The 25,604-nt window shown below is 41.5% G+C and overlaps 1 protein-coding gene across 2 annotated transcripts in view; it reads left to right on the forward strand.

Annotated features, from left to right (window-relative positions):
* The window catches only part of EPHA4 (EPH receptor A4), a 99,302-nt gene that overhangs the window by 70,717 nt on the left and 2,981 nt on the right, over positions 1-25,604 (forward strand). Inside the window, exons 6-17 of one of the 2 annotated variants that reach the window (XM_048062958.2) lie at positions 1,424-1,548; positions 2,718-2,877; positions 3,935-4,046; positions 9,248-9,306; positions 10,115-10,228; positions 10,409-10,594; positions 14,428-14,489; positions 15,026-15,235; positions 17,798-17,947; positions 20,347-20,540; positions 22,887-23,042; positions 23,330-24,235. In XM_048062958.2, the coding sequence (XP_047918915.1) occupies positions 1,424-1,548; positions 2,718-2,877; positions 3,935-4,046; positions 9,248-9,306; positions 10,115-10,228; positions 10,409-10,594; positions 14,428-14,489; positions 15,026-15,235; positions 17,798-17,947; positions 20,347-20,540; positions 22,887-23,042; positions 23,330-23,444 (1,643 nt within the window). In that variant the 3' untranslated portion in view covers positions 23,445-24,235. The remainder of the gene's footprint in view (positions 1-1,423; positions 1,549-2,717; positions 2,878-3,934; positions 4,047-9,247; positions 9,307-10,114; positions 10,229-10,408; positions 10,595-14,427; positions 14,490-15,025; positions 15,236-17,797; positions 17,948-20,346; positions 20,541-22,886; positions 23,043-23,329; positions 24,236-25,604) is intronic. The other variant, XM_067002013.1, reaches the window with a different exon arrangement.

Consider the following 25,604-nt stretch of genomic DNA (forward strand, 5'->3'; position numbering starts at 1 on the left):
ATCCCAAAGTTAAGGGTAGAAAAAAGCAACAAAAAAAAGGGAAGGAGGCAAAAAAGAGCAACACGTCTACAGCTTCAGGGGACAAAAGAAGAAATATATTCAATTTAGGAAGACCTCTAATCTCTGGTTATACAGGACAGCTTTGTTAGATAAGATTAAAAATTTCATGAATGTCCCTTTTTATCCCTGGAGACTCCACCATTTATTCCAGCTATTGTCTGCATCAAAAGAGCTTGATAACAGCTGGCTAGAGACGTGACCACACAGCAACACAACAGCAAGAAAGGGGCAGCCGGGTTCATAAATCTTCAGAAACCCCGTTCCTCCTGCACTGCCGTGAATCTGCTGCTATCACAGTCAAAGGGAGAACGCATTGTCCTCCAGCCAGGCAAAAACCTGAACTTCAGCATTAGCAGGGGCTCTATTGAGTAGGGCGCACAATGAGATGCTTCCCATTATCTTCTGCATTGCAGCCCTTATTACTGCACACAGATACAGTTTAAAGGATCTTTGCGTGTAGCTTGTTGCTAGGTCAAGTTTTTCCCCAAACTAGGCAGCCCTTACCCATGGCAGTGCAGTCCTGCTTTTTCTGTTCCTCACATCTGTACAGTGCCACATGGGACGGGGTCTGGTTATGCCAGTTCGGTGCACAATGGGCCAGTCTCTGGTATCTCCTGGCTGGGAAGGAGCTATCAAAGGCAGAATCTGGCCCTTGGGCGCTGAGCTTCCTCATTCTCCAGGCACTGCTCACAGACATGGGCGGGTGTAAGCAGGGCAGGTTAGGAAGCACAGATTGGCTCAGACTCCTGAAATACAAGTTTTCTGGTTTTCATGGGAGGGTCCCAGTTCATATGTATTCAGCTTTATTCTGGTCTTACTTAATTCAGTGGCAAAGTTTTCTCAGCTTTAGAGAAAACCAGATTGGTCTGTCAGGAATTTCATAGTTCCTGTAGAATGAATAGCTAATGCAGTAACACCAGTTAATTTTAGGACATGGAAGAAGAGAATCATTATGGACCAAAACATAGGGACAAGTCTGTGTGCTGTGTCTAACAAAGGTTTAAAAACAAAACAAAAACCACCACCACCAACAACAAAACAGAATCTATTAGTATCTTAGCCTGTTGTGAAGGTTTGTACCTATGCATTATGAACATCATGGTGTTTAGGAAACTGCAGTGTTACTCCAAATCCTACCTGTCTAGTATGGCCCAGCATCTAAGAACAACCTTTATTAGAGAGAAATTAAATGCAAATTTGTTAGAGAAAACAGGAAAAACACTTAATGCTTCTAACCCCCACACAAGAAAAACACAATTTCTGAAAGTGCGTATGTTGTGCTGAAGAAAAAAGGTCTTATTAAAACTAAATTATTGCTTATATCTTTTTTTTTCTCTCTCTTTTTTTTTTTTTTTCCTGGCAGCTCCATCCCCGATTGCATTGATCCAGGCTAAAGAGATAACGAGGCACAGCGTTGCCTTGGCCTGGCTGGAACCTGACAGGCCAAATGGAGTCATTCTGGAGTACGAAGTCAAATACTATGAAAAGGTACTGTTCGAAAATGGACAAGTGAGGAGCTTTGTTTGAATTTGGGAAGAGTTTTTTACTTCATTCCATTTCAGTTTATTTCCAGATAGTATTCCATCATTTGAAACTGAACAGATTCAGTTTAATAATATCCAATTAAGGATTTCATGCACTTGAATGGTTGTTTGAAATAGTAAGACTTATAGGCTATTCCAGCTGTATGGTAGGAATTTATTCTGCTATTTTTTTCTTACCTAGGAACTGAGCTTTTGTAGCAAGCATATTTATAATGAGAATCAATAATGTTGGGCAGAAGTGAGACATTAGCTTTACATCATAGACAGAAGTATAATAATGAAGTATATAATACGGTAATCAGATCTGTTTGCCAATAGCTTCTGCTTAGAGTAATGGTGTGGGCTGGATGGCTTTTAATAGAGAATAAGGAAAGAAAATTACATTCTTCATACTTTCCAAGTTACACAGAGATGTTATTCCTACAAATAACTTCTCAGCTATGGAACTATGAAGAAAGCGATTTTCTTTGAAGGTCCTCTGCAGAAATGGACAATTACTTGGTCTTGCTTGCACACTCTCTCATGTATATGTGTACTTTTTTTTTTTTTTTAATAAAGATAATTGTGTATTTGCTTCCCTAACACACACAGAAGAAGGCAACCGATTTTTCAGGGAAACTAGATTAATGCATTTTCTGATGCATTTTCCAGCCAAAAATGGAAAAATTTTAAAGATTGGGTTTGTGGAAGACATTTTCTGAACATTTTCTTTTTTGAAATACATTACCATTTTTTTTGATACAGCTTCTGGCTGCTAGGAAGAAAAAGAGTGCCAGCATGTATGAGTAAAATGTTTGTTCATCAGGAGGATCATATTTGAAGGCTTGGCTATTTTCCAAAGGATTTCATTGTGTGATTTCTTAAGTAATCAGTGATATATGAGCATCATACCTACTGTCTCACCACCCTTATTTGGCTTGCTCAGAGCTCCATGCAGCACTCAGCGCTAGGGGTATTGAGCAAGGCAGACAGCAGAAGCCCTCGGGACGTATTTTGAGAATTCCATCGTTGTTACTCATCTTCTTTCATCATAACAGTTTTGGCAAGGAAGTGGGATTCCATGGTTCGTGGTGCAGTGAGGCATTTTTACTTGATCACTTCTTTTCTTGTTAGGACCAAAATGAGCGGAGCTATCGCATTGTGAAGACAGCCTCCAGGAATACTGACATCAAAGGTTTGAACCCCCTGACTTCATATGTGTTTCATGTGCGGGCCAGGACAGCAGCAGGATACGGAGACTTCAGTGGACCGTTTGAATTCACAACTAACACAGGTAGTAACATGCCCGCTGATATCTTTATTTTCTTTGAGTGAGGAGTGAAAATGTAACTGAGCTGTGTGTTGGGAGTCTCCCGTTGGTTAATTGGACTGTGGTGTATCTATTCTGGGAAAATGTTCCTCCATGGCTGCATGACTTTTAGTGGTGTGATAAACCTGACCTTAGACATCTATGTTATATTCTAGACACTAACAATGAAAATACTTCAGAATGGCCTAAGGAGACATACAGCTTGTAAATACTTGGAAGCTACTGATGCTTCAGAGATACATGTGTCTATTTTGTTTCATGTGTGCGCGTTTTTTGGAGCATGTCATTTGCAGGGGAATGGAACCCTGTTGCTCTCCTTTGCAAGCTATTGACATAGATCACTTAGCTGTCCCGCATCAGCTCAGATATTTGCACTTTCCCTTACCTAGTCATATAAGGACAGAATGTTTGAACTATGTTGTTAGTACAGCTTTTCCTTTTGTTCAGGGTAACATGCAAATTTGCCCCCCAAAATGTTTGCTTTTCAGTGGCAGGAAGGTGATGTGACCAAGCCTGTTTTATTTTGGACATAAAAGTCTGTTTAAATCAATTTAAGGTCATGCCAGTCAGTGGCAACATCCTTCAGGATGTTAACAGCTGAAAATAATCAATCCAGCAGGAAGACGGAAGACATTTTAAAATGGCTTACTCTTTGTGTCAGTTGGGGAGTGATCATCTGGCCCCACTGAGAAAATGAAAGAGGAAAGAAGAGTGGAGAGCAATTAGGAAGGTGAAAGAAATAGCCATTATACCCTCTGAGCAACACTGAAGGGGAGAAGGAGAGGGAGGGAGTCCTTGTTCCCAGTGAACTGAAGTTCCCCCAAATCATTATCAAACATCACGTCTTCAGCTAATTAGGGCCCTCTTGGAAAATTGTGTGAAATGACTATATAATAAAGGCCTGAAAGTAGATTTGAGCCCTACTCTAAACTACCTTCACAAGCCAGAAAGCCTCATTGAGTGCTGCCCAGGTTGATATTTTGAGGGTGTCTGACGCTAATGCTCTCTTTTCTGTTTCCAGTTCCTTCCCCCATCATTGGCGATGGTACCAATCCCACAGTGCTGCTTGTTTCAGTGGCTGGCAGTGTTGTTCTTGTGGTCATTCTCATTGCAGCCTTTGTCATCAGCAGGAGGTAAGAACTTAAGCTTCTCTCCCCCCTTCTCTCTTTCATGAGGGAGCTTTTTGTCTCCTCCAAACAAAGCTAAATTCTTTGATTAGCATCATAAACAGTGCATTTGCATTACAAGCCTTCTCCCATGTAGCTTTGATCTTCTCAACATTAGTACCACAGCAGCATGTGATGTAATGGCAATAGTTCCAGCTCTATTTGCCCTTGAAATGCAAAGCTGGTTCCAATAACTGGCACTGAGAATCAAGCCAGCTAGAGATTTGTGGTTAGTGTAATTTGAAGTTAAGTTTAATGGGTATGGGTACAGTAGATTTTCTTGGACTGACTCCTGATACACAGGGAATAAACAACCACACTGTTATGAACTAAGCTATCAGACTTCTGTGCTTGTGATTTTGTCTTACTCTGTTTGAGTCTGCATTAGTCTTTGGGTTAGTCCTTCCACTGTGTGTGGAAATGACGGTAAGGCAGAAGCTGCAGTCGTTCAGCATCATACACAGTAACACAGCAGAACGGGTTGATGGTTATTTGATCAGAGCAGAACCGTAATCTTCTACCAAGTACTTGTTCATTCCCAAATTCAACCAGTGCATCAGGAACAATCCTGCAAGTGGGAGGACAGTGTAGCAGAAACACAGTGTGAGTGTTTGTCTTCAAGTTTATGTTCAGTCTCATTTAAAAAGATCCCCATGATTTTGCTTCAGTGTAATTCAGAGATAAAATTGGACGTATCGTTACTGCATCTGAGGCGTGGGATCTGAGGGATGCAAATTTTGTCAATCTCTGTTGATCAGTTTAATGGCATCAGCCATAAATGCACACAAATTTTCTTGATTTACTCTCTCACTTTAAATTGTCTTAAAGAGCAGTTAAGTCACTATAGATGTAATATCTGGAAAGTAGTCAAGCATTGTTACAGCTTTCTGTGGGTGTTCACCTCAAAGCCTCCATGCTGGCAATAAGAAGGAAGAACAGGCCATATGAAAATGTAATGTGGAGAGACAGGTTTATTAAAAGCCATTGCAACAGAAAATAGCATCACTGAGCTTGATGACTTAATCTCCTCTCCGCTTTTATTGATCACTTTATTATTTAAGGCAGGATTGATAGCAGGATGCATTGGATTTCTAATTATGAGTCGCCACCTTGGAGAATTGAGCCTGTCGAGTTGCTTTGAGATGATTCCTTCCCCTCCTCCCCCTATAAAAAAAATGTCACTTCCCAAGGCTGATAAACACTGCTTGGTGATTGGCCCTCAATGGATCACTTTTTAGAAAATGAAATGTCAGCCCCTTGCCCTCATATTGATTCTCTTTAGTATCAGCCATAAAGCTGTCAAAGGAAAGGCTGCCTGGAGCCAGGTAGCTGACAGACTCGCTGGTGTGGGTGCCTGCTCAGCCAGGTCTTCTCCCTGCTCAGGTTGTCTGTTCAGTTATCTCTGCCCACAAGTGTTTAACTTGGACAGAGTAAAATAAATAAATAAATAAATAAAAATAAAGGCAGGTGGGCTGTATGGACAAGAGGTTGGTCCAAGCACTGGTGGGATTGGAGGTAGAAGTAGTCTGGTGGCAGTGGGTTCAGAGATGCCCTGTAGTTCCATACTGGTAGGTCTTAGGGAAGCTGTGGAAGGGGAAAGATATAATAGCAAGATGAACGACAGTGAAACTGCTCTGTGCATACTAATGCATGTGCCTTGTTAATTAGCAGCCTTCCTCAATACACAGCTCTCCAGTAGCTGGAAGTAGTTCTCAATAAACAGAATCGACTTTAATATTCACTATTACACAAATGATTTTAACCACATCACCAATGTCATTTAGAGGTGTGGGCTTTGGGGATATTTCGTGATGTTCCTATACCAGCTGAAGTTAATAGCAAAATAATTATACTTTGTTCCAAAATTACTTCAGTTGAGGAAATGCTTCTTTGTCCATAGAGTCCCCATGAGGAGGTTTTGTAATATAGCTATGACCTAGAAGTCATATTTGTACAATCAAAACTGTGCTTTGGCCTGTGGACATGGCCTCTCTGCATCCATAAGCCAAGTGTGGGAACTGGACATATGCTGGAGGTGCCCAGTTTTGAACTCTAGGTTGTTATTACTAATTTAGCATTATGTTTTTTCAAGTCATTACTCAAATCCCCAAATTCATCTTCTCAGCAGAATTTGTCAACAGACTTTGCCTTCAGGCAGCTCAAGCTGTTTGGGTCTGTCCTGCGACCATGGTGTTTGTGTCAATGTGAGAACTAAGCTGCCTAAATGTTAGTTTAAATTTACTGAGGTTAGGACGGGCATAACCATACAGCAGGATGCAGGAGAGGTAGCAGGAGCGTTTCTAACCCCTACCCTGTAGTAGCACAGAGTAAAATAACAGTGACAGAGTTTTAAAAGATTTGGGAAAGTGTAAAACAGTAAGCTGCTTTCTGGAGGGGTTTGGCTGGAGTAAGTTGGCCCTACAGATTCCTTTGGTCATCCAAGAGTTACCATCAGAAATTCTGATCGATAGGTTGCTTTACCTTCTGCTCCATACAGGGAGCTGAACATGCTTCTGCTCCCGGTTGTGGCTCAGCACGCCCCACCAGCTGGGTGCCCGAGCACTGTAGCACCTCCAGCCCTCTTCTTTGGGGTGGAGAAAGCGGCAGCATGGGCTGTGGGGCACGGGCTCCATGCTGCTTCACCTCAGTGTGTGCTAATACCCTCTGCCGTTACCTCCGGCTGGGCAGAGGCCTTCCCCTCCTTATCTCCAGGCCCCACCTGTGGATTTCCCTATGTCTCTGACCCCTGCAGCTTCTGAAAGCTTCTGTGTTCTTTTCCTGAATACGGCTATTTAATCACTCTTGCCCAAATCCCTGTAATTACGGAATTCAAGCCTGTGACAAAGGCTCCCTTCTGCCATTCAGGTGAGGTGCCCCGAGCAGCCGCGGCCCCGCGGCCGGGGGACAATGGCAGGCAGGAGTGGCCTGCCCCAAGCCAGGCAGGAAAGGTCAGCAGGTGACAGGGGCAGAGGTGGAAGCAGGTAGTTAGTTTGGAAGGTATTATTTAAAGTTAATAAGCTACAATTATATTGCTTGAACAGCAATCCCTTTGTTTCCCTATGCTTTTTGCATGTCTTTGGGTTTTAGTGGGGTAAGGTTATTTTTATCTGTTGTTAGGGTGATTTTACTTTTTAGAAATAAGATTAAAAGCATTTTTACCTACTTAAAATGCATTCATGCAAAGCCATTTGTGTTTCATTTTCCCATCTGTATCTGAAGACTAATAATATGAATTTGAAGGGGTCCTGCTTAAATTGCGGGATCTTTTTTTCTTCTTTTTTTCCTTCTTTTTTTCTTTCCTCCGAGAGAAGTTATGTTGTACCTGAAACCCTTTCTGCAATCCCCCCTAAGCTGACTTAGCCCTGCATGGCACTGGGTGAGATTTCTCCTCCTAATTCAGGTCAGGCACTGGGAGCAGAACGTAGTCCCTCAGTTTCACTCAGCTCTTTTATACCAGAGCCGTAAGTCCTCAGGCAAAAAAAAAAAAAATGGTTTAAATTGGTGTTTGGATCCAGTGTGGTTTTTAATAAGGCTCTTCTTGTGATTTGGCGCCATTTGTGTTTAATTGACTTTCATCAAGAAAAAAAGCTCCCAACCACTTATGGTTGGGTATGTACCTGCTTCTTATGTCTGAACACAAGTCCTGTTGATGATGTTGGGAGCTGCGAGGCTTGGTTCAAAGATCACGTAGTCTTCACATGTTGAACTGGATTTTTTTCCTTCTGTTCATGTGCAATTTATAGTTTTCATTACTAGAATAGTGTATTTAATCCCCAACACTAAAGGGTTGCAAAGACAAAAGCTAGGACGTGGCCTTTCAGCTGAGAGTGGCGGGAAGCTGCTGTTCCCTGCAGGCCGGGCAGAAGGCAGGTGAAACCAAGGCTCTCAAAGTCACATGTTTTCTCCAAATTTTAACCTCTTAATCTCGCATCTGCCGGTAGGTCTTTCTCTCACCTATTCTCATTTTTCTCCTCTACCTATTCACTGTTTTCAGAGGTCTAACCCAGTCTCGGCCTGGGGCCCCAGCAGACCTGGTTGGCTCCTTCCCTGCTCCAGGCAGCAGGTTGCGCATTGCAGGCACCACCGGTCTCACCGTCCTTCCTCTGGGCTTGGTTTCTCTTCCTTCCCTCTTCCTTACTCCAACCCAAACTCTTGTCAGTGGCTAACTGGGGTCTGATGTGCTGGGAGATTTGCTGTTGACTTCCATAGGGACAAGGAAGCTGAGGAGTAAACAACAACAAGCCCTTCTCTTTGGCAATGTCTGTTTTTGTGCCTGGTTCTGAATTTTCCATGAATACGCAAAATCAAATCTCTACATGTACATACCGTTAGATTTTGGGCAATCCCAATACACATTTGTTTGAGCTACATATCCTCTCTATTGGATTAACCTCTTGCATTAGCTTTTATGAATGCAGCTTGTCCACTGAAGTTTAAAGCTGGACTAATTAACTATGTAACTGGATACAAAATCATGTGTGTACTTGTAGAAATAATAATCTATAGAATTAACATACTACACTGTATTATTGTGTCCAGCTCGGGCTTAGTAGAGGAGCTCTGACATCAGGAGTTCTTTACTCCCCTCAGTTGTACAGTGATTAAAAGAATAAACAAAATCCTCAGGATCTGCATTTTTGATGGTCAGGGTTTTTTTTTGCTACCACCCTGATTTCTGCGTTAATAGACTGCTTCCACCTTTAAATTTGCAGTTAAAGAAGAGTGTTGGTATTGGCATTTGCCTAATTGGGTTTGAAAATCAATCTACCAAAGCACCTCAGTCGTAGCATCTAATTCTATATAAGTTCATGCTAAAAAGCAATTTCTGTGAAAAATACTTTTTTCACAGTATTGCAAATGTGCATTTGAAGAAAAAGTAGCAGGAACACAAGCTTTCTTTTCTTTGTTTAAATGCCGAGATGCAAATACGGAGATCTGTGTTTCCCCTAATGCTTTGTTGATGCCAATAACACTTAGAGCAGTTTGAGGAGAGGAGTCTCCTACCCTTCTGGAAAGTGTAAGTTGTGTCATGGGCTGTTGTAGGGGAGCTGCCAAGCACAGGTCGTGGCAGGTGCAAACAGCTCGAGTCTCGGCAGGTTAAGAAGACAGAGCTTGTCTCAAAGTAAGATATTTATTTTGAACTGTAATGTTCTTTTTTGTTCTGACAGGCGCAGTAAATACAGTAAGGCTAAGCAAGAGGCAGATGAGGAGAAACATTTGAACCAAGGTAAAAAGGCAGTGGTGCTTGGTGCGTTTTTTTTTTTTGGTTCGGTTCACAAAACATGTTCCATGTTCAGATGCTTGGCAAATAAGAGATAACATTCCTCATGAGATGAATATGTTTCTGTTTTCCTTGCTTCCCACCATCCTCCTTCAAAACTAGGCACTTTAGTAACAGGGGCAATAGAAGCATCTGGGTAAAATTTTTGAGTTGGGAGAAAGGTCCATGGAATTTTTCAATTATTCCTTTCCACTGAAAGATTTCTATTTCTATGAAAAATCATGCTATCTAGGCTGTCTAGGCATGACTTTTCACCACAATATTCTGCAGAGGCAGCTTTTGGATGGACCAGAGGCAGTCCTGCAGGAAAGGAAATGCGAACTTTGCTACCCTATTTCCAGGGCTGAATCCTAGTGTTACTTCCACCCCACTTATCCGCTTACTAAAACTATTACCTGAGCTCTTGGATCCCAAAAAGGAAATGTGATATCTTTTATTCTCACAGGTCTATAGCCAGGCTGTTGGCCTGGCAGTGATTGATGGCAATGACTTGTGAAATTCATTTATTGGCAAAAGGCTGTTTCCTTACGTCAATATTGGGAAATATTAAAGGATGACATTAAAAAAAAAAAAATCACGTTGAGGAAAAAATACATTAAGGCCTTCCTTCTTTCATCAGTCATTCCTGGCTTACAGTACATTTTTATTGTGCACTCTCTTTGCTGTTGTATATCATTAAGGCTTCAGTCTCATATGTTATGTGTTCAGCAGCATGTAGATCAGTGACTTCAAATAAAACATTTCTGCCTTGCAGGTGTTAGAACATATGTGGATCCTTTTACATATGAGGATCCAAATCAAGCTGTGAGGGAATTTGCCAAAGAAATTGATGCCTCCTGCATAAAGATTGAAAAAGTTATTGGTGTGGGTAAGTGCCAGAACTTTTGCATTTTTTGCAGTAAATATAGTTTAAAATTTGCTTTTAGGAAACGTGGGATCCTGTGATCTTTGTATGACAGTTTCCCAGAATGAACCGATTTAACATTTTGACAGTACAAACATGTGCTTCATGCTCATGATCATGGATTCTTGTGCCTTTTTGCTTAAGGGGAATTTGGTGAAGTATGCAGTGGACGTCTCAAAGTACCAGGAAAAAGAGAGATCTGTGTTGCTATTAAGACTCTAAAAGCCGGTTACACTGATAAACAACGGAGGGACTTCCTGAGTGAGGCCAGCATCATGGGACAATTTGACCACCCCAATATCATCCACTTGGAAGGAGTAGTTACTAAATGTAAGTAGGTCATTTTCATGACATGGCCAATTTAGAAGTCACTGAGAAATAAAGTCTGTGGGTGTTTTTTTTTTCTTTTGTTTTGTTGTGTTTTTACCCTCTTTCCTGTGAAATGACAGATGGAACAGATCCACTGATAGCTAATAGGAGGAAATCAGTGTGGGACAAGTCATTAATCTCGTTGTCAGCTATAAATGGGTTTATGGTTTCAACTGATACTCTATCTGTAGGCAGCTTGTACAAGATTTTGTAGGGGGAATTAATACAGCAGGGGTTCACATTTTTTCTTCCTTTTTGCTATGCCAAGCAGGCATCTTTCACATCTTTGCTAGTCTGAGCTGATTGTTACAGGATAGGCAAAAGCAGATGGTGAGCAAAGAATTTAAAATAGTTGGGAGAAAAATCCCAAAACAAAACTACGGAGTCATATGTTTAAGGTGCAAAGCACAGATGTAAGGAGCAAGCCTTTGAAATGAAGTATTCTGTTTTAGTATGAAACTTTCTTATTTGTTTTTTTTCTGATTTACAGGTGTGATAATTTCACTTTGCAGAAATTACTTGGCTTATTTTTTTGTTTGGTGGTTTGATTAAATTTTTGCTTTATTTATTTATTTATTTATTTATTTTTGTTTAAGTCTGTTAGCATTCACTGTGCCATGAACCCTGCCTTAGAAAGACAACGACAGAGCTTACCGGATGCTGTTTCCAGGCTTGAACTGAAAATACACCTGTGAGACAGATGCACTTGGGTCTGGCTTGATGAAACACCACTGAAATGATGTAGTTATTGTCCCTACTCCGACCGCACTAGGTAGCGTGTTGGCAAAGCCTGACTGACACTGGTTGCTAATCCTAAGAGACCCTTTGCATATAGGGGTTTGTTCTCAGGGCAGAAAGAGCAAAAAGAAAGCAGACAGTGAGCTTGTGAGCTGCTGTTAGAGCAGGAGCTGGTTGCTTACTCTACCACGTAACGTTTCTGGACATCTCACCCCTCTTAACAGTTGTGGAAAGGGGCTCGTATTGAGTGTCACTGTTTGGTTTTCAAGATAAATTCTGCTAGGGAAAATAGGTGCTTGGGTTTCTTTTGCCTGTCATTTACTGAAGGCCTCCCTCAAAACTGAAATTTAAAACAATGCTCTGTTTAAATTTTTCAGGTCTGATTCTCGTCTCTCTTTTGTTGTTGTTGCTGTAACAAAGAGGGGGTGTTTGTGGTCAGCTCACAGTGTTTGCTGCAGGCAATGATTTTTGAAGCACCTCTGTAAAAGCAAGGCAACATGGGAATCTTTATGTTGAAAACCCACTGAGGCTTGAACCCCCTTAGCTATTACAGCTTTAGCAGTTATAAATGGCTGTATGCATTTGCATAATGCAGTTGTCACTGAATTAAAATGATTTGAAATTTTCACCGAGGAGGTAGCAGCCTGACCCAAGAACGCTTCATTGCCTGGCTCGCAGTGAGCACTGCTCCTGCAGCAAGCCAGCTTGCTTACCTCAGAGCTCGCGTGTTTGGTAAACAGGGCTACTTAAGAAGACATTTATCTCAATTTCTCCATAGGTTTTCTGAATGCTGTGATAAATGAATGCATTTAATAAACTGAAAATTAAAATGTGAGATAAATAGTGGAGTAGGTGGGGGTTGAGGGGAGAGAGGCAGCAAAAAACCGTGAATACATTATTGGCTGCTAGTCAAGTACTTTAATAATTGACTCACTGATGGTAACTTCTCCTCTCTCTTTCCCTCTTCTCTGCTAAAGAAGTGCCTGAGTAATGAAATTATGTGTTAATGCACTGAAAGAGTCTCCCTTTCTTCCTTTCTATGTTGACATAGTGTCTTTTGATTGAGGAAGGTTAATTAAAACTCATTTAGCTCTATTTGTTCAGTGGAAGCATTCCGGTCACAGTTGCAAAGGATAAATGAAACAGTGACACATGCAGATTTGGTTGGAGTTTTCTTTCTTTTTACCAAAGAATGCTGGCAAAGGTGAATTAGAGAGAGGATATTATTGTACTACATCTCTGTCCTTAAGGATGCGAGTACTCAGCCAAGGTCACTAAGCCCTACATCCAGAATAGTTTGCTTTATGCCATACTGTCTCTCCCCTACTTTGTTCATGCAAGTCAGAAAGGGTTCAGCTGCCAGACTGGCATTTCACAGGCATACCAGTTTGCTTGTGACCAAAACACTAAGATTTTTGATACTGGTTGGAAAGGGGAAGGAGAATCGGAACAGTAAGTGGCCTGCAAAGGCTAGATTGGAACTGGAAAGGTGAACTAAATTAATGATTGGTGAAATAAGTGATGTGTCTCACATATATGTTGGTCTAAGTGAAATGATGTAAAACCAGTCAGTAGTCCTTGTAGTACATAGTTTTCTAACCCCCCCCAAAAAGAAGAAAAGGACTGCTTCAAAAAGGGAAATCCCTCAAAAATAAAGGGAAAATCATCTTGACGAAAAACTCACTGAGATATAAATGAGGATGGGAACTTTCAGTGCTAAAATATTGCATGTTTTCAAACCGTGTTGTTCTGGAGCAAAGACTTGCTGGTGACAGTAGCATGGAAAAGCTGAGCAGTTCTGAAAAGTGATGCCAAGACAGAATTGAGCTATGTGCAGTCTGTGATGTGTCCGTTGATCCCTTCTGTTTTCATAATGTTTTCGTCTTCAGAGCTGCCACAGAAAGTACTAGAGAAGCATTTTTCTTGGTCAGTGCCTTTTATATCAGAAGAAACTTGCTAGTTCGAGTAGCTAAAGCAAACAACTGGGTTGCCATGCCAGCCTGGTGTTGATGATAAGGTGATCCCCTGACTAAAGGTGGGCTTAACAGTGCTCATCTTGGGACTGGGCTTCTGCCATTCTGTCTTTGACAAGTCACTTACCTTCTCTACTCCCATTGCTCACTTTTAGAATGGAGATGATACTGGATCCTTTTCTGCAAATACCCAGATGCTGAATATGGAGCATAATGAACCCCTTGAAATAATTAGCGTTACTTGTATGTACCTAAATGCTTCCAGTTTCAGCACTGTATGACTTTGTGAAGCACTTGAGGCAACATCAAGCATTACTTAGATATCTGCTGTTATTTATAGGCAGCAGAGTGCCTAGAAAGCATCCCCATGTCAGCGAAGTTGCATCACATTTCTCTTCAGATTGCCCAGGCTTGGTTCTCTGTATTGCAGAGGGGAAAGCTGAGTGCTGCTGAAGCATCTTAACTCATGTGACACAATTCATTGAATCATTTATCCTGTAGTTGAATTCATGAGGCAAATGGCTTTGGCTTTTTTATAAATAACGAGAGACAAAGGATGCAGACTTGAGACAGAGAAAGTTGAGAGGAACAGTTTGTATTTTGCACTCTTGTCTTCGAGTACCTTGTAGCTGCTGACAACTTCTAACTCGCCTAAAGCGTTGATCTTTTGAAAGAGAGGGAGACGAAAGCGTTCATGAATTCCATTTTAGAAAAGGAAAGCTTTCTAGTCTGTAAGCAATTTAATTACACTAAAGATTTTTGTCAAGTTTGAACAGATCTTTTTTTCTGAGCTCTCAATTATCAATTCATGTATTCCTTAGAGACCAGGAGCCACTTTAGTTAAAGACCTTGTCAATGAGTCAGACAAAGGGTTAACCTTCCAGATGGGGCTCTTTGAATGTTCCCAACCTATAATATTTCTTCTCTTGCTCCCCACAGCTGAGGCATAAGCTTGGTGCTTTTCAAATTAAATGAGATTGTGCAAGACAGGTGTCTTGGCAGTAAAATCATGTGCAACCCATTTTTATCCCATTAACATCGGTGTTCATCAAGAAATTGTGTTTTTCTTTCTGTGAACTCTAGGTAAACCGGTAATGATCATAACTGAGTACATGGAGAACGGCTCCTTGGATGCCTTCCTCAGGGTAGGTGATTTCTTCATAATAAGCTAAAGAGATTTTATACTGGGAAATGTCTTATGGTTTCTTGTTCTGGTTTGCCGAGGGATACTGAAAATTCAGCTTTCTAAAAGGAATTACGTTTGTACTTGGGAAATTCTTTCTCTTTTCTGGTGTTGTTCCTATCAAAAACACAGAGTAAATGCAATGTGGATGAATACAGAATAAATGTGATGTTTAAAATAGCAGGGTCTTAAATAATCCATGTTTAATGGGAACAGATTTGATTTCTCCATTTTTGAAAGCATTGCAATGCTATAGACTCATTAAAACTGGATATATAGCAACCCAGATACTGCATCAGTGGAAGCTGTGACAAAATCTCTGAGTTTGTACTTTACGGGTGAATTATAGACGCTAGTCAGGAGAGTGGGGACATAACATTGCATTTTATTTGGGAGAAGATGAGGATCCAGCGATATTCTCTTGGCCAATTTCAGCAATGGCAATAATGTAGCTTTTAGCTTAATGCTATGTGATTTTCTTCCTTTCCCCATACACAGAAGAATGATGGCAGATTTACAGTAATCCAGTTGGTAGGGATGCTTCGTGGCATTGGCTCAGGAATGAAGTATCTGTCTGACATGAGCTATGTGCATCGGGATCTAGCTGCTCGAAACATACTAGTCAACAGCAACTTGGTCTGCAAAGTGTCTGACTTTGGCATGTCCCGTGTCTTGGAAGATGACCCCGAGGCAGCTTATACCACACGGGTAAGGAGGGAGAGAAAACGTCCAGTGGGTTTTCTGATGTTTTTGTCTGACTGTGTGAGAGGTTACAGTGGTTTGTTTTAAAATAATCTCAGTCATAAAGTTAAACCTATATCACAGCATAAAAATAAACATTGGCCCAGACTCCATAACTGCTATAAATTGATGTAGTGTTATTGCTCCATCAATGGCTACATCAGTATTTCTTCTCTGAGATTGTGACCCATGTACTCATCTGGTTTCCTCAGTGTGCTAGGAGTGCGTGATAAGAATCTGATGCCAGAAATTAGAGCCTGGGCTTCTATTCCTTCTGATATCTACACATACGCATAATTATTTGCAACTGGCTAGTCCCAGTGAGGTTTCATACAGCAAGTCTAGATGTGCTACCAAAAAATAGAGTTAAAAATAAATAAGTAAATAAATCAATTTTTGCCCATCACAAAGCTCATCTCGTAACTTTGACTCCAAATAATTCGGGCTGGGAATAGTGTGGGGCCTGCATTCCCAAGTTTGGAGGTGATAAATGCTTTTGCCTCACTTTTTGTTTGTTTATTTGTTTGTTTCTTTCCTGTTTTGTCTATACTTCCCTGCATCCCACTAATTTTGCTAAGCCATTTTAATATGCTGCATGTGGAGTAGTGCTAATGCAAGTACTTCTGGGCACAGAACAACATCTCGACTCTTACCAGCCTTTGTACCAATACCTCTGTAATTAACATGTGCGTGGAAAAAAATCTCAGTTTATTAAGTCTCTTTTTTAAATTGCTTATTTTCTTCATTTTTAAATATCTGCCGTTCTCCATCTGTTCTCCCTAGCGCAGAGTTTGTTTGCAGCATTCACATTTTGCAGTTTAATCCCAGCACACATCCTTTAATGGATTCACATTCATTACAGGGAAAGATAGACTTGTGTACTATTAAATGCTGGGCAACCTTGGTATTTCTCACTTTTAAGGATGGCAAGTGGAAAAAGCAGAAGCAGAGGTCTGGAAAGCTGTATTCGGGGAAATCAAAGTTTAGTCAAACAAAAAGACAAGAAAGAAATGATTGAAAAGCCTCCCTTTGAATTTAGTGAGTGCAGATAGAGTATTATGTTTGTTCTCGAGTAAACTAGAGGGAATCAATGCAATTTGCATTACAGTGCATTGTCTTCATTTGGTATCAGCAATGAAGGATCAGAAAAATTTGGATAAACTCCACTGTACTCAAACAGCTAAATAAAAGGAGCTTATTGACAATTTTTAGAATGACGACCATTTATAAACAATGTCTACGCATCTGTGTCTGAAAGGGGGAATAGAGCTTTTTCATAACCAGAAACGATGCAGTCAAATGCAATTTTTAAAGCGTCCTTTCTTAAGAGAATGGTGCGTTTTGCTCCCCGTTAGTAATATCTCATTAAAGTGATAACATCCTGTAGCCCCATGAGGCACTTGCTGCTACGAACTGATTCACAAAGGGACTGATGCAAAGGCCAAAGGAGCCAGACGAAGGACCCCTTTTGATTTCAGTTGGCTTTGGAACAAGTCCATATTAAACACTTGAGAGAGATACTAGGACAATTAAGCATGCACATGCTGCACTCGGTTTTGGATAAAAACTATCTACAGGATTGCTGAGAAAAAAAAATGCCAAAATAAACTTAATCAAAAAAGCATGAAAGCAAATGAAAAAAATAAATGAAATCTTTGTTTGGCTTAAGTCATTCCCCAGATGAAACTGCAGGAAACCAAAAGCTCAATTAAAAACACCTTGTATATTAGCATAAACAAGAGGAGAAATCTGTGGCCTGGGATCACTCAGCTAACGCAAAATCGGATAAACAGGATGGAGTGAACTCCTTTTAAAGCAGTGCAGGACCTCAGTGGCCCGGGTCAGGTGCCCAAGTGTTCTTACTTGTTTAGAAAGAAGTACTGTAACAAGAGGCAGCTCTCTCCAACAGGTATCAAAAGTAACTCTGCAACCTGGTCTGGTGTGGTACTCCTCCCAGCCGGACTGGGAGAGCCCAGGGGCTTGCTTGCCTTCTCACATCTCTGGTAGGAGCTGGGACATTGCCCATGGGAAACACCACAGTATTCATAAATCTTTGCAGTTTATCCTCTCTTTATTTTACCTTTTTGAAAAGCAAAACGTTTATAATCCCATTTCTTTCTGAAACAGGCCAAACAGGTCAGACAGGCAAGCAAGGAAATAGCAATTAACAGCATATACTTATTTGTTTTGTCAACCAAATCTCTGAAATACACTGTACAACTCCTGGCTTTTTCTCATGCTTCAGCATAGCCCTAAGCAGAGATCTTGTAGAGGACTGATAAAAACACACTTAACAATGTACTGTTTCCCCTCCATGTGACTAAAGAAAACAGATGGGCAGCATTGCCTCCTGGTTGGATGTGACAGTTTTATGGCACGGAAAGGGAAAGTGAAGGCCTTTTAAAGAATAATCTGGAATTGCATACAGGAAACCATTTTGTATTTGTAATGGCAATGTAGAACAGTGTCAGCCACGCACATGACTGGGTCAGTGACTCACTAGCCTGCGGTTTCTTTTATTTGTGACAGGGTGGCAAGATCCCTATCAGGTGGACTGCACCAGAGGCAATTGCCTACCGTAAATTTACATCGGCGAGTGATGTGTGGAGCTACGGCATCGTCATGTGGGAAGTGATGTCCTACGGAGAGAGGCCTTACTGGGATATGTCCAATCAAGATGTGAGTTTCCCTCTGAGGCTTCCTCTTCCTTTTCTCTCACTTTCTTCCCCCACACTGTTATCTTTTTCTGTAGATGTTCCCTGATGTGTTTCTATGTCTGTTGCTGTGCAGTTATAAAACACTCCAGGTTTTTAAAAGGTTATCATGAGTGGTGGATTCATTTTCCCAGGGAACCTCTCCAGAGTAAAGAGTTCCCTGAATACTTCAAGTGTCGTCTGTGGTAAGGGAATAGGGGATTCTCTAGTTAGGATCTAACTTGTGCGCATATCTTTCTTCTATTCTTTTTTTAAGGAAAATTATTAATCAGTTAAAGAAAACAGAGGACAGAGGAGAATGGAGAAAAGAGAAATGAATGTATTTAAACTATTAGATCATAACACTGTAAAGAGAAGGAAAAGTTGAATATTGATTCTAAATCTCAAGTTTATTGAAAATCTATATGAAAAAAACACTTGAATTTAATGGGGTTTCCTATTAGTAGTTAATTCTTCAAACCCCAAAATACTTGTAATTCTTCCAGATAATTCTATTTCTTGTAGGAAATCTGAAACAACACATCCAAAATCCAATTCTGATTATCAGAGCATCCTTGTGACAATTGCATAGGTGCCCCCTGAGGACATTAAAGAGCAGCTTTCCTAAATGACCGTTCTTAAATTATGTATGTCCTGTTTAAGTGTACCATCTGGACTACTTCAGTGTATTCCAAGAGGGACCGCACACAATGGCTGCTATTCCAGAAGAATATTTAATAATAATACTAATAAGAGCTTTTGCTAATAGATTTTTTATTAAATTAAAAAAAAATCCAGTGGAAATGAGACATAGATTATCCATAATACTTTTCCCATGGAATTTGCAAACATACAAAGGAAGAAAAAAATGTTAATCTGAATATATATGGTCACGGGAGTGGTTAAGTCATTTTACAAGTCATCTGCTTTCTTATGTAGAGCCGAACATTTTCAAAGAGTGTCTAGATGTGATGGCATTTAATCTAAACAGGGGGATGTAATTTTAATTTCCTTCTGATGTGAAATGTCTCTTCTGGCACCCAATCTTGCCTTCCTTTGCTAAGAGGAAGTCATCAAGACTTAGCAAGAAAATAAAACACCAGATGTGTCTGAGTTATATCAGGCATGTCTACACAACACAGTGGAGCTCAGTGCAAAAACCACGGAGCTAACATACTAGGCTGATACACACTGCTAATGTGCAGTGCTAGACCATGTCAAACAGCTAGTCTGAAGAGGACAATCAAAGCCAACAATACTGTCTTTGCATCCCCTTTTTAGTACCTGGCGTAGACATACCATGTTTTTTCTCCTTAACAGCAGTGAAAGCCGTGCTTTCACAACAAAGCAGAAGTGGATTTGAAATTATTCTCCATGTCTGTTGAATAAAGAGGAGGCAAAAGGATCTTCTTACTTCCTGAATTTGTGAAAACCACTTTGTGGTCACTGATTAGCTGCTAATAGTGCAAGCATTTTCCCCCCACTCTGTTCTCCCAGTGGATTTTCGCCACTAATTGGACAAGACCAGAACGAGGGAATTTAGTGCAATTCAGTCCCTGTGCACTCTTGGTCTTTAGTCTCTTGTTGAATCCTGCCAGGAAACTCATATTGATTAAGGCCTGAAGGCTTCTCAGCAAGTCCCTGTCATCTCAGAATTGAGCCCTGGTCATGTCCCATTCTCCTGAGAGAACTAACAAGCCATCAAAGTACTGAGCTCTGGAGCTGTCTCTGGAGGGTTCGAAATGCCAGCAGCTTGCAGTTTTTCTGGATCCTATTAAGTATGAGTTGCATAAGTGAGCTGCTGCATAGGACTACAGTAACTTTTTTGGTAAAGTTGCACCAAAGGGTTCCTATCTCTGCATTTCTTTGAAACGCACAGTGGTGAGCAAACAAGTTCTCTACAGGCCTGTATTACTGACAGAGATGAGCTAGCCCAGGAGAAGAGGAAGGAGGGGATGATCTGCTGTCCCCTAAAAATGATGGGAAAATGTTCATCACCAACATAACTGTGTACCCAAAATTGACGGATGTTAAAGATTTGTTGTAGATCTATTGCTTTGCCAACTTTCTGTCCATCGAGGACAGTTTTGTCTTTTTTTCTATTTTGTCTTCCATTTATCCCATGATGCTCTTTCATGGTACATTGCTGTGCGGTATCTGATGCCTGCTTTAGATGCTGTACCCTTTTAGTTTTGAACTGTTGAGGAGAAATGACAGTACTGAGACCACCAACTGCTTGAGTCTGAGTGCAATCTTCCATATTGTTTCGCTTAATTGTGGATTTGTTTCCATACTTCAGATTGCCCTAGGATAAATGATACTCAGCTGGTAGATGTGAGTAGTGTCTGATGTTCTCTAATGTCTTCCTAATTGTGCCATTTGCAGGTTATTAAAGCCATTGAAGAAGGGTATCGGTTGCCACCCCCAATGGACTGCCCCATTGCTCTCCATCAGCTGATGCTAGACTGCTGGCAGAAGGAGCGCAGCGACAGGCCTAAATTTGGACAGATTGTCAACATGCTGGACAAACTCATCCGCAACCCCAACAGCCTGAAGAGGACGGGCAGTGAGAGCTCCAGGTCAGCTGTGCTTTTGTATCGGTGATGTATGGGGGAGCAGAGTGGAGGTGACAGGCAGAGCTGCAAGTCACCCAAGCTGCTGCTCCGGGATTAAAGCGTGCTCTGCCGAGCCGGGCTGCGCAGCAGGCGTTGCGCGGTGCAAGAGAGCACAGGCCGTCCTGGCACGCTGCCGAACCCAGCTGGGCACCTCAGACTGTCTTCGCTCTGTGAGAAGGAAAGTCAAATGAGCTACATCACACCAGTGCTGGCCAGGTTTTTAACGCAGTCTATGTCCTGAAAAAGTTCTGATGCGGGCAAGCCCTGTTTGCAGCATCTTTCCCTCTCCCACCTCAGTAAAAGGGCTTGAACGGGTTTCCTTAATGCAATGTAGGTAACAAGAGTGATGTGGTTTTCTGTAGGAAAAGTACATCATCAAGTTTTATAAACCCTAGATTTGTGTAGGATTTGCAAATGAGCATTATGGCATTACAGCCAACACCTTGCGGGCATTGGGAAGGTGTGGATTAATTTTTATGTGAATTTGAATTTAATTTTGTGGAAAGCCAGTTTCATGTCTCCACGGATCCCACATTACTTTTGTGTTTTGTTTTGTTTGCTGAGCCATGGTATACCTGGTACGTGCAAAAGAAGTACAGTAGGAAGGAAACTCCCAGACTTATAGAAACGACAAATCTTTGTTGGGACAGATCAGCAGTTTGTTTGAGCTAATGAAACACTGCTGAAGTAATAGGAGCTATACTAATTTACACCAGGTTTGCTCTATTGTTTTCAAATGCCTTTGGTTTGTAAGGTGAATTTGCTTACAACAAATGTGGAAAGAAGCTTAGCAGGGAGGAAACAAAAGGAAGAGAAGAGGAAAATTTTTCAGAAGAAGAGAAGGTACAAAAAAAACTGAAAAGGCTATTTTCATTTTTTAAACTCCCAGGTCCTTTTGGGACTCTTACTTACAATTAGCATTATCAGAAGAGGGATTATTAATCCTGTGAGGCCACTGTCACCAGTTACCTTCCAAACTGCCCTAATTGCAGCGGTAGCCTGGCAAACATGTATCCGCCCTCAAGACTTAAATAATTTACATGGTGAGAATCACGATATGATCTGCTATGATAATCTGAGAATTGCCGTATGAACCTACTCCATTTTGCTTTGTTTCCAGTTTACAGGTGCTTTCTGTAAATACACGTATTTTGCGAAAGGTCAAGGCCTGTTTAAGGTCATTCCACATGCATGACTATTTTTAGATGCTTATATTTTTTTTCTTTGGAATATGAATTTCAAATTTGCATAAAACTTTATTAATATAATATATGACTTTATAAGTGAATCATAATTGTATATAATTAGGTTGCCATCATTGCTCTTGTGTTAGATAGTGTTTAGTAAGAGAGCTGTACCGAGCATTACCGCCACGAACGCAGTGCCTTAGGCAGCACATAACTCTGCTGTTGCACACCTAATCTTTGATGATGCGCGTTTTCAAACAAATTGCGAGATGATAATTGTTTGGGTTAGATAGACAGTAGTAATTTATAATGGCTTAATGAAACGGTGCGATTTAGAATATACATGAAAAAATAAATGAGATACTAATAAGTGGAGTGAATTTTGTGAAAATAATTATTTGCAAATCTGTGCAAGGCCGAATGAGAAGCACATTCCACAGTGTAAACAAAGATCAAAGCCCGCATCAGTCCGCCAGTCCTGGCACACGTGCTGGTCAGGAATGGGTTGATTAAAGAGGGGATTAACTCCCTGCTGGCCTGAGCTTGATTGAATGCACCCAGCTTGCCTGTGAACCTGGCTAGGAACAGGGCTTATCAGAACCTGCCCTGAGTTTTGCTCTCCAAACCCGTCTGTCGGGTTGTGAGCTCACCCTTCCCCTGCGCACACTTCAGTGGGGTTTCCATAGCTGCCGAGCTGAGGGCTGACACACGCAGGGTTGGCTGGTCTTCCACCCCTGCCAGTGAGATGCAGGGCCAGTCGGCCAGACGTGCCACGGCAATGCCATCTTTTTGGTGTTTGGAGTAAAAGCGTTTTCTATGACCTTTGTTGCATCTGAGGTGGAAACTAAGCAGCGTGGTGGTTCAAGTTACGTATGAAAGCAAAAATAAAAACCTAAGGTCAAGTTCATTCTTGGCAAAAGTTGGCCTATTACCTTGCACTTGCTTAAGTTCCTTGCAGTTGATCTGCTTGGCTGTCCAGAGGGCTACAAGTTTCGCTAGGCACGACTTGTCGCCCTTACTTTTCCTAATAACTTAGAATAATCATTGCAGAGACCAAAGTTGGGTTTGAAAGTCACGTTCCGGCTGACGCAGTCTGTCTGTCCTTTCACTGTTTGGCATGCAGGCCTAGCACAGCCCTGCTGGATCCCAGCTCCCCGGAGTTCTCGGCGGTTGTTTCTGTCGGTGACTGGCTCCAAGCCATTAAAATGGAGCGATACAAGGATAACTTCACAGCTGCTGGCTATACCACCCTAGAGGCTGTGGTGCATATGAACCAGGAGTAAGTACTCAGCGCTATAACAAAAAAACTGGTAAATCTGGATTTAATCAGCCTCCTTTGCTTTGTGCTGCATATCATTACACTCATTAAAGGAATGGAATGCCTTTCATTTGGACGGAGTATAACTTTAAAATGCCTCCACAATGCCTTCACTTATTTAATTAAACATTTCTGTACATCTGCCTTGCTTTTGCTGTGTTACTTGTGGCTGACTCTTAATATTTGTCTCTGCATCAGCATCTGACCCACAGTTCTCAGCCCCCTGCTTCTTCTCTTGCTTCCTGCAGCGACCTGGCCAGGATCGGGATCACTGCCCTCGCGCACCAGAACAAGATCTTGAGCAGCGTTCAAGCCATGCGCACCCAAATGCAACAGATGCACGGCAGGATGGTGCCAGTCTGAGCCAGTACTGAATAAACTCAAAACTCTTGAAATTAGTTTACCTCATCCATGCACTTTAATTGAAGAACTGCACTTTTTTTACTTCGTCTCCTCGCCCGTTGAAATAGAGATCTGCAGCATTGCTTGATGTACAGATTGTGGAAACCGAGCGTGTGTGTTGGGAGGGGGGCCTCCAGAAATGACAAGCCGTCATTTTAAACCAGACCTGGAACAAATTGTTTCTTGGAACATACTTCTCTGTTGATCAACGATATGTAAAATACATGTATCTATATAAATATAAAGTCACATTCAAGTTTTGATGCTATGTTTGCTGCCAGATATTGTCCTTTAAAAAAAAAACAAAACAAAAAAAAAAACAGCAAAAAATTACTTTCCTTCTCCCTGTGACCTGTAGGATTACAACCATAGTGTTTTATTTGTGGGTGAAACCACAGTTGTGCGTCTTTCACTGGAATGAAGAATCTGCCCTAGGATATTTTTTGCAGACTTGATGCATCACTAATACCTTGCAGAAACCTCAGTGAGAATATCATTCGGCTAATCAGTGCCTGTCGATTAGTGATCTGCCCACTTACGGGCTTGAGACATGAAATGACCCACCTCGTGGATTACTGGGCAAAACTGGACTTCTGGGGAGATCATTGGCTGTTGTTGTGCTGTGCTGAATCCTACCACATAGAGACTTTTTGTGAACGTCTTGCCAGTAGTCAGCTGTGACAATCGTGGCTGTGGAGCTTTCGGACATCTTTGCTCTTTCAAGAAGTGATTCCCTTTGCCACATGGAGAAGGTCAGTGGAAGTACAGCATCCAACATGTTCATGGTGCTTTATTTCTTAATCTGCTAGTATTTCATCACTGTAAAAAGACAAACCAACCAACCTGTATGTTTTATTAGGGGTTCCAGAACCCAGTCTTGCTCACAAGCTGTTGCAGGCTGGGATGTGCAGACAAGGTGCAGTGAAAGTGTCTTGGGCCTCAGGCCGTTCAGTGCTCAGAGCCTGACCCCACTTCTCGGTGTAAGCAGTAGGGATGCCTTTATTTTTTGGGGTGGAAAAACCCACATGTGGATCCCATAAAAAGGAAGAGCAGTGTTTTAAAGTACGTATACACATAAGTGTTCACAGAAGGGGGACCAGGGCTTTTCCTGTCTATAATGGTAGAACCAGTATGTGTGATTCAGGAAGACCAGTCTCAGTTGCTGTCACTGGTTTTATCTGAGTGGGAGTAGAAGGAAATGTGAAAGGCTCTGTGCACAGTCCACTTTAAGACCAACCCCATAGCCTGGATTATCAAAGCAGCTGTGAGTCTGAATGCCAGGCATATGCCAAGTTTGAACAGAGGAATATTTTTCACCAAATGCAGCCTCAGTTTCTTTTACCAGTGGCTGTAGGCTGCATGGCCGAGCACCCTTCTGTGAGTATGGCAAAGAAGGTGGTCCACAACTGCTGGAAAAGCTGCCTCCCACTCCTCTAAGTAGTAGATAGGAAGCCGAGTGAAAGCATCCCCTAGCTCGCTAGGTGGAGGTGACTGCTGTAGGAACGTGCTTGTCCTCGTTAGATCACATCGGACAAAGCGTTATCCAGCATTTTATCCAGAAATCCAGTTATCCGGAATTTTATTTATATTGAGGCTTCTGTAACTCTTTTTGGTCAGTGAAAGGGGACCAGAGATTTGTACATATCGGATGCCTTTTAAAGTCCTTTTGAGGACTGTATGGGTGAGATGACCTTAGAAAAGTGACAGGATCTTATGCTGTGATGGGGAAGAGGGGGACTTTTAGGATACGTGCTCCTGAAGAGACATTGCATTTCAGCTGTGCCAGGCACAATGTCAAGAAGGTGAGATTTATATTTTGATGGTGCTAAAACTGGTTCTTTGATCTGCAATATTTTGGTCCCACTTTGCACCTGACAGCAAATTCAGAAATAATTTAGCAGCTTTATATGTCAGATTCTTTTTAATGATTGCATTTATTCTAAATCCAAAACAGCTCACTCAGTTGGACAAGTCACACTTACTGCATCCACAGTGTTGCTCACATCATTTTTTGTCACTTTTAACAATAACTTGCTGATTTTAACCACTAACTCTCCCTCACCCCCAACTTTCTCAGAAAACAACTTGTTCAGATTATGGGATGCTAAATTCAGATCCTGT

The sequence above is a fragment of the Anser cygnoides genome, chromosome 9 (genome assembly GCF_040182565.1).
Source record: "Anser cygnoides isolate HZ-2024a breed goose chromosome 9, Taihu_goose_T2T_genome, whole genome shotgun sequence".
Lineage (NCBI taxonomy): Eukaryota > Metazoa > Chordata > Aves > Anseriformes > Anatidae > Anser > Anser cygnoides.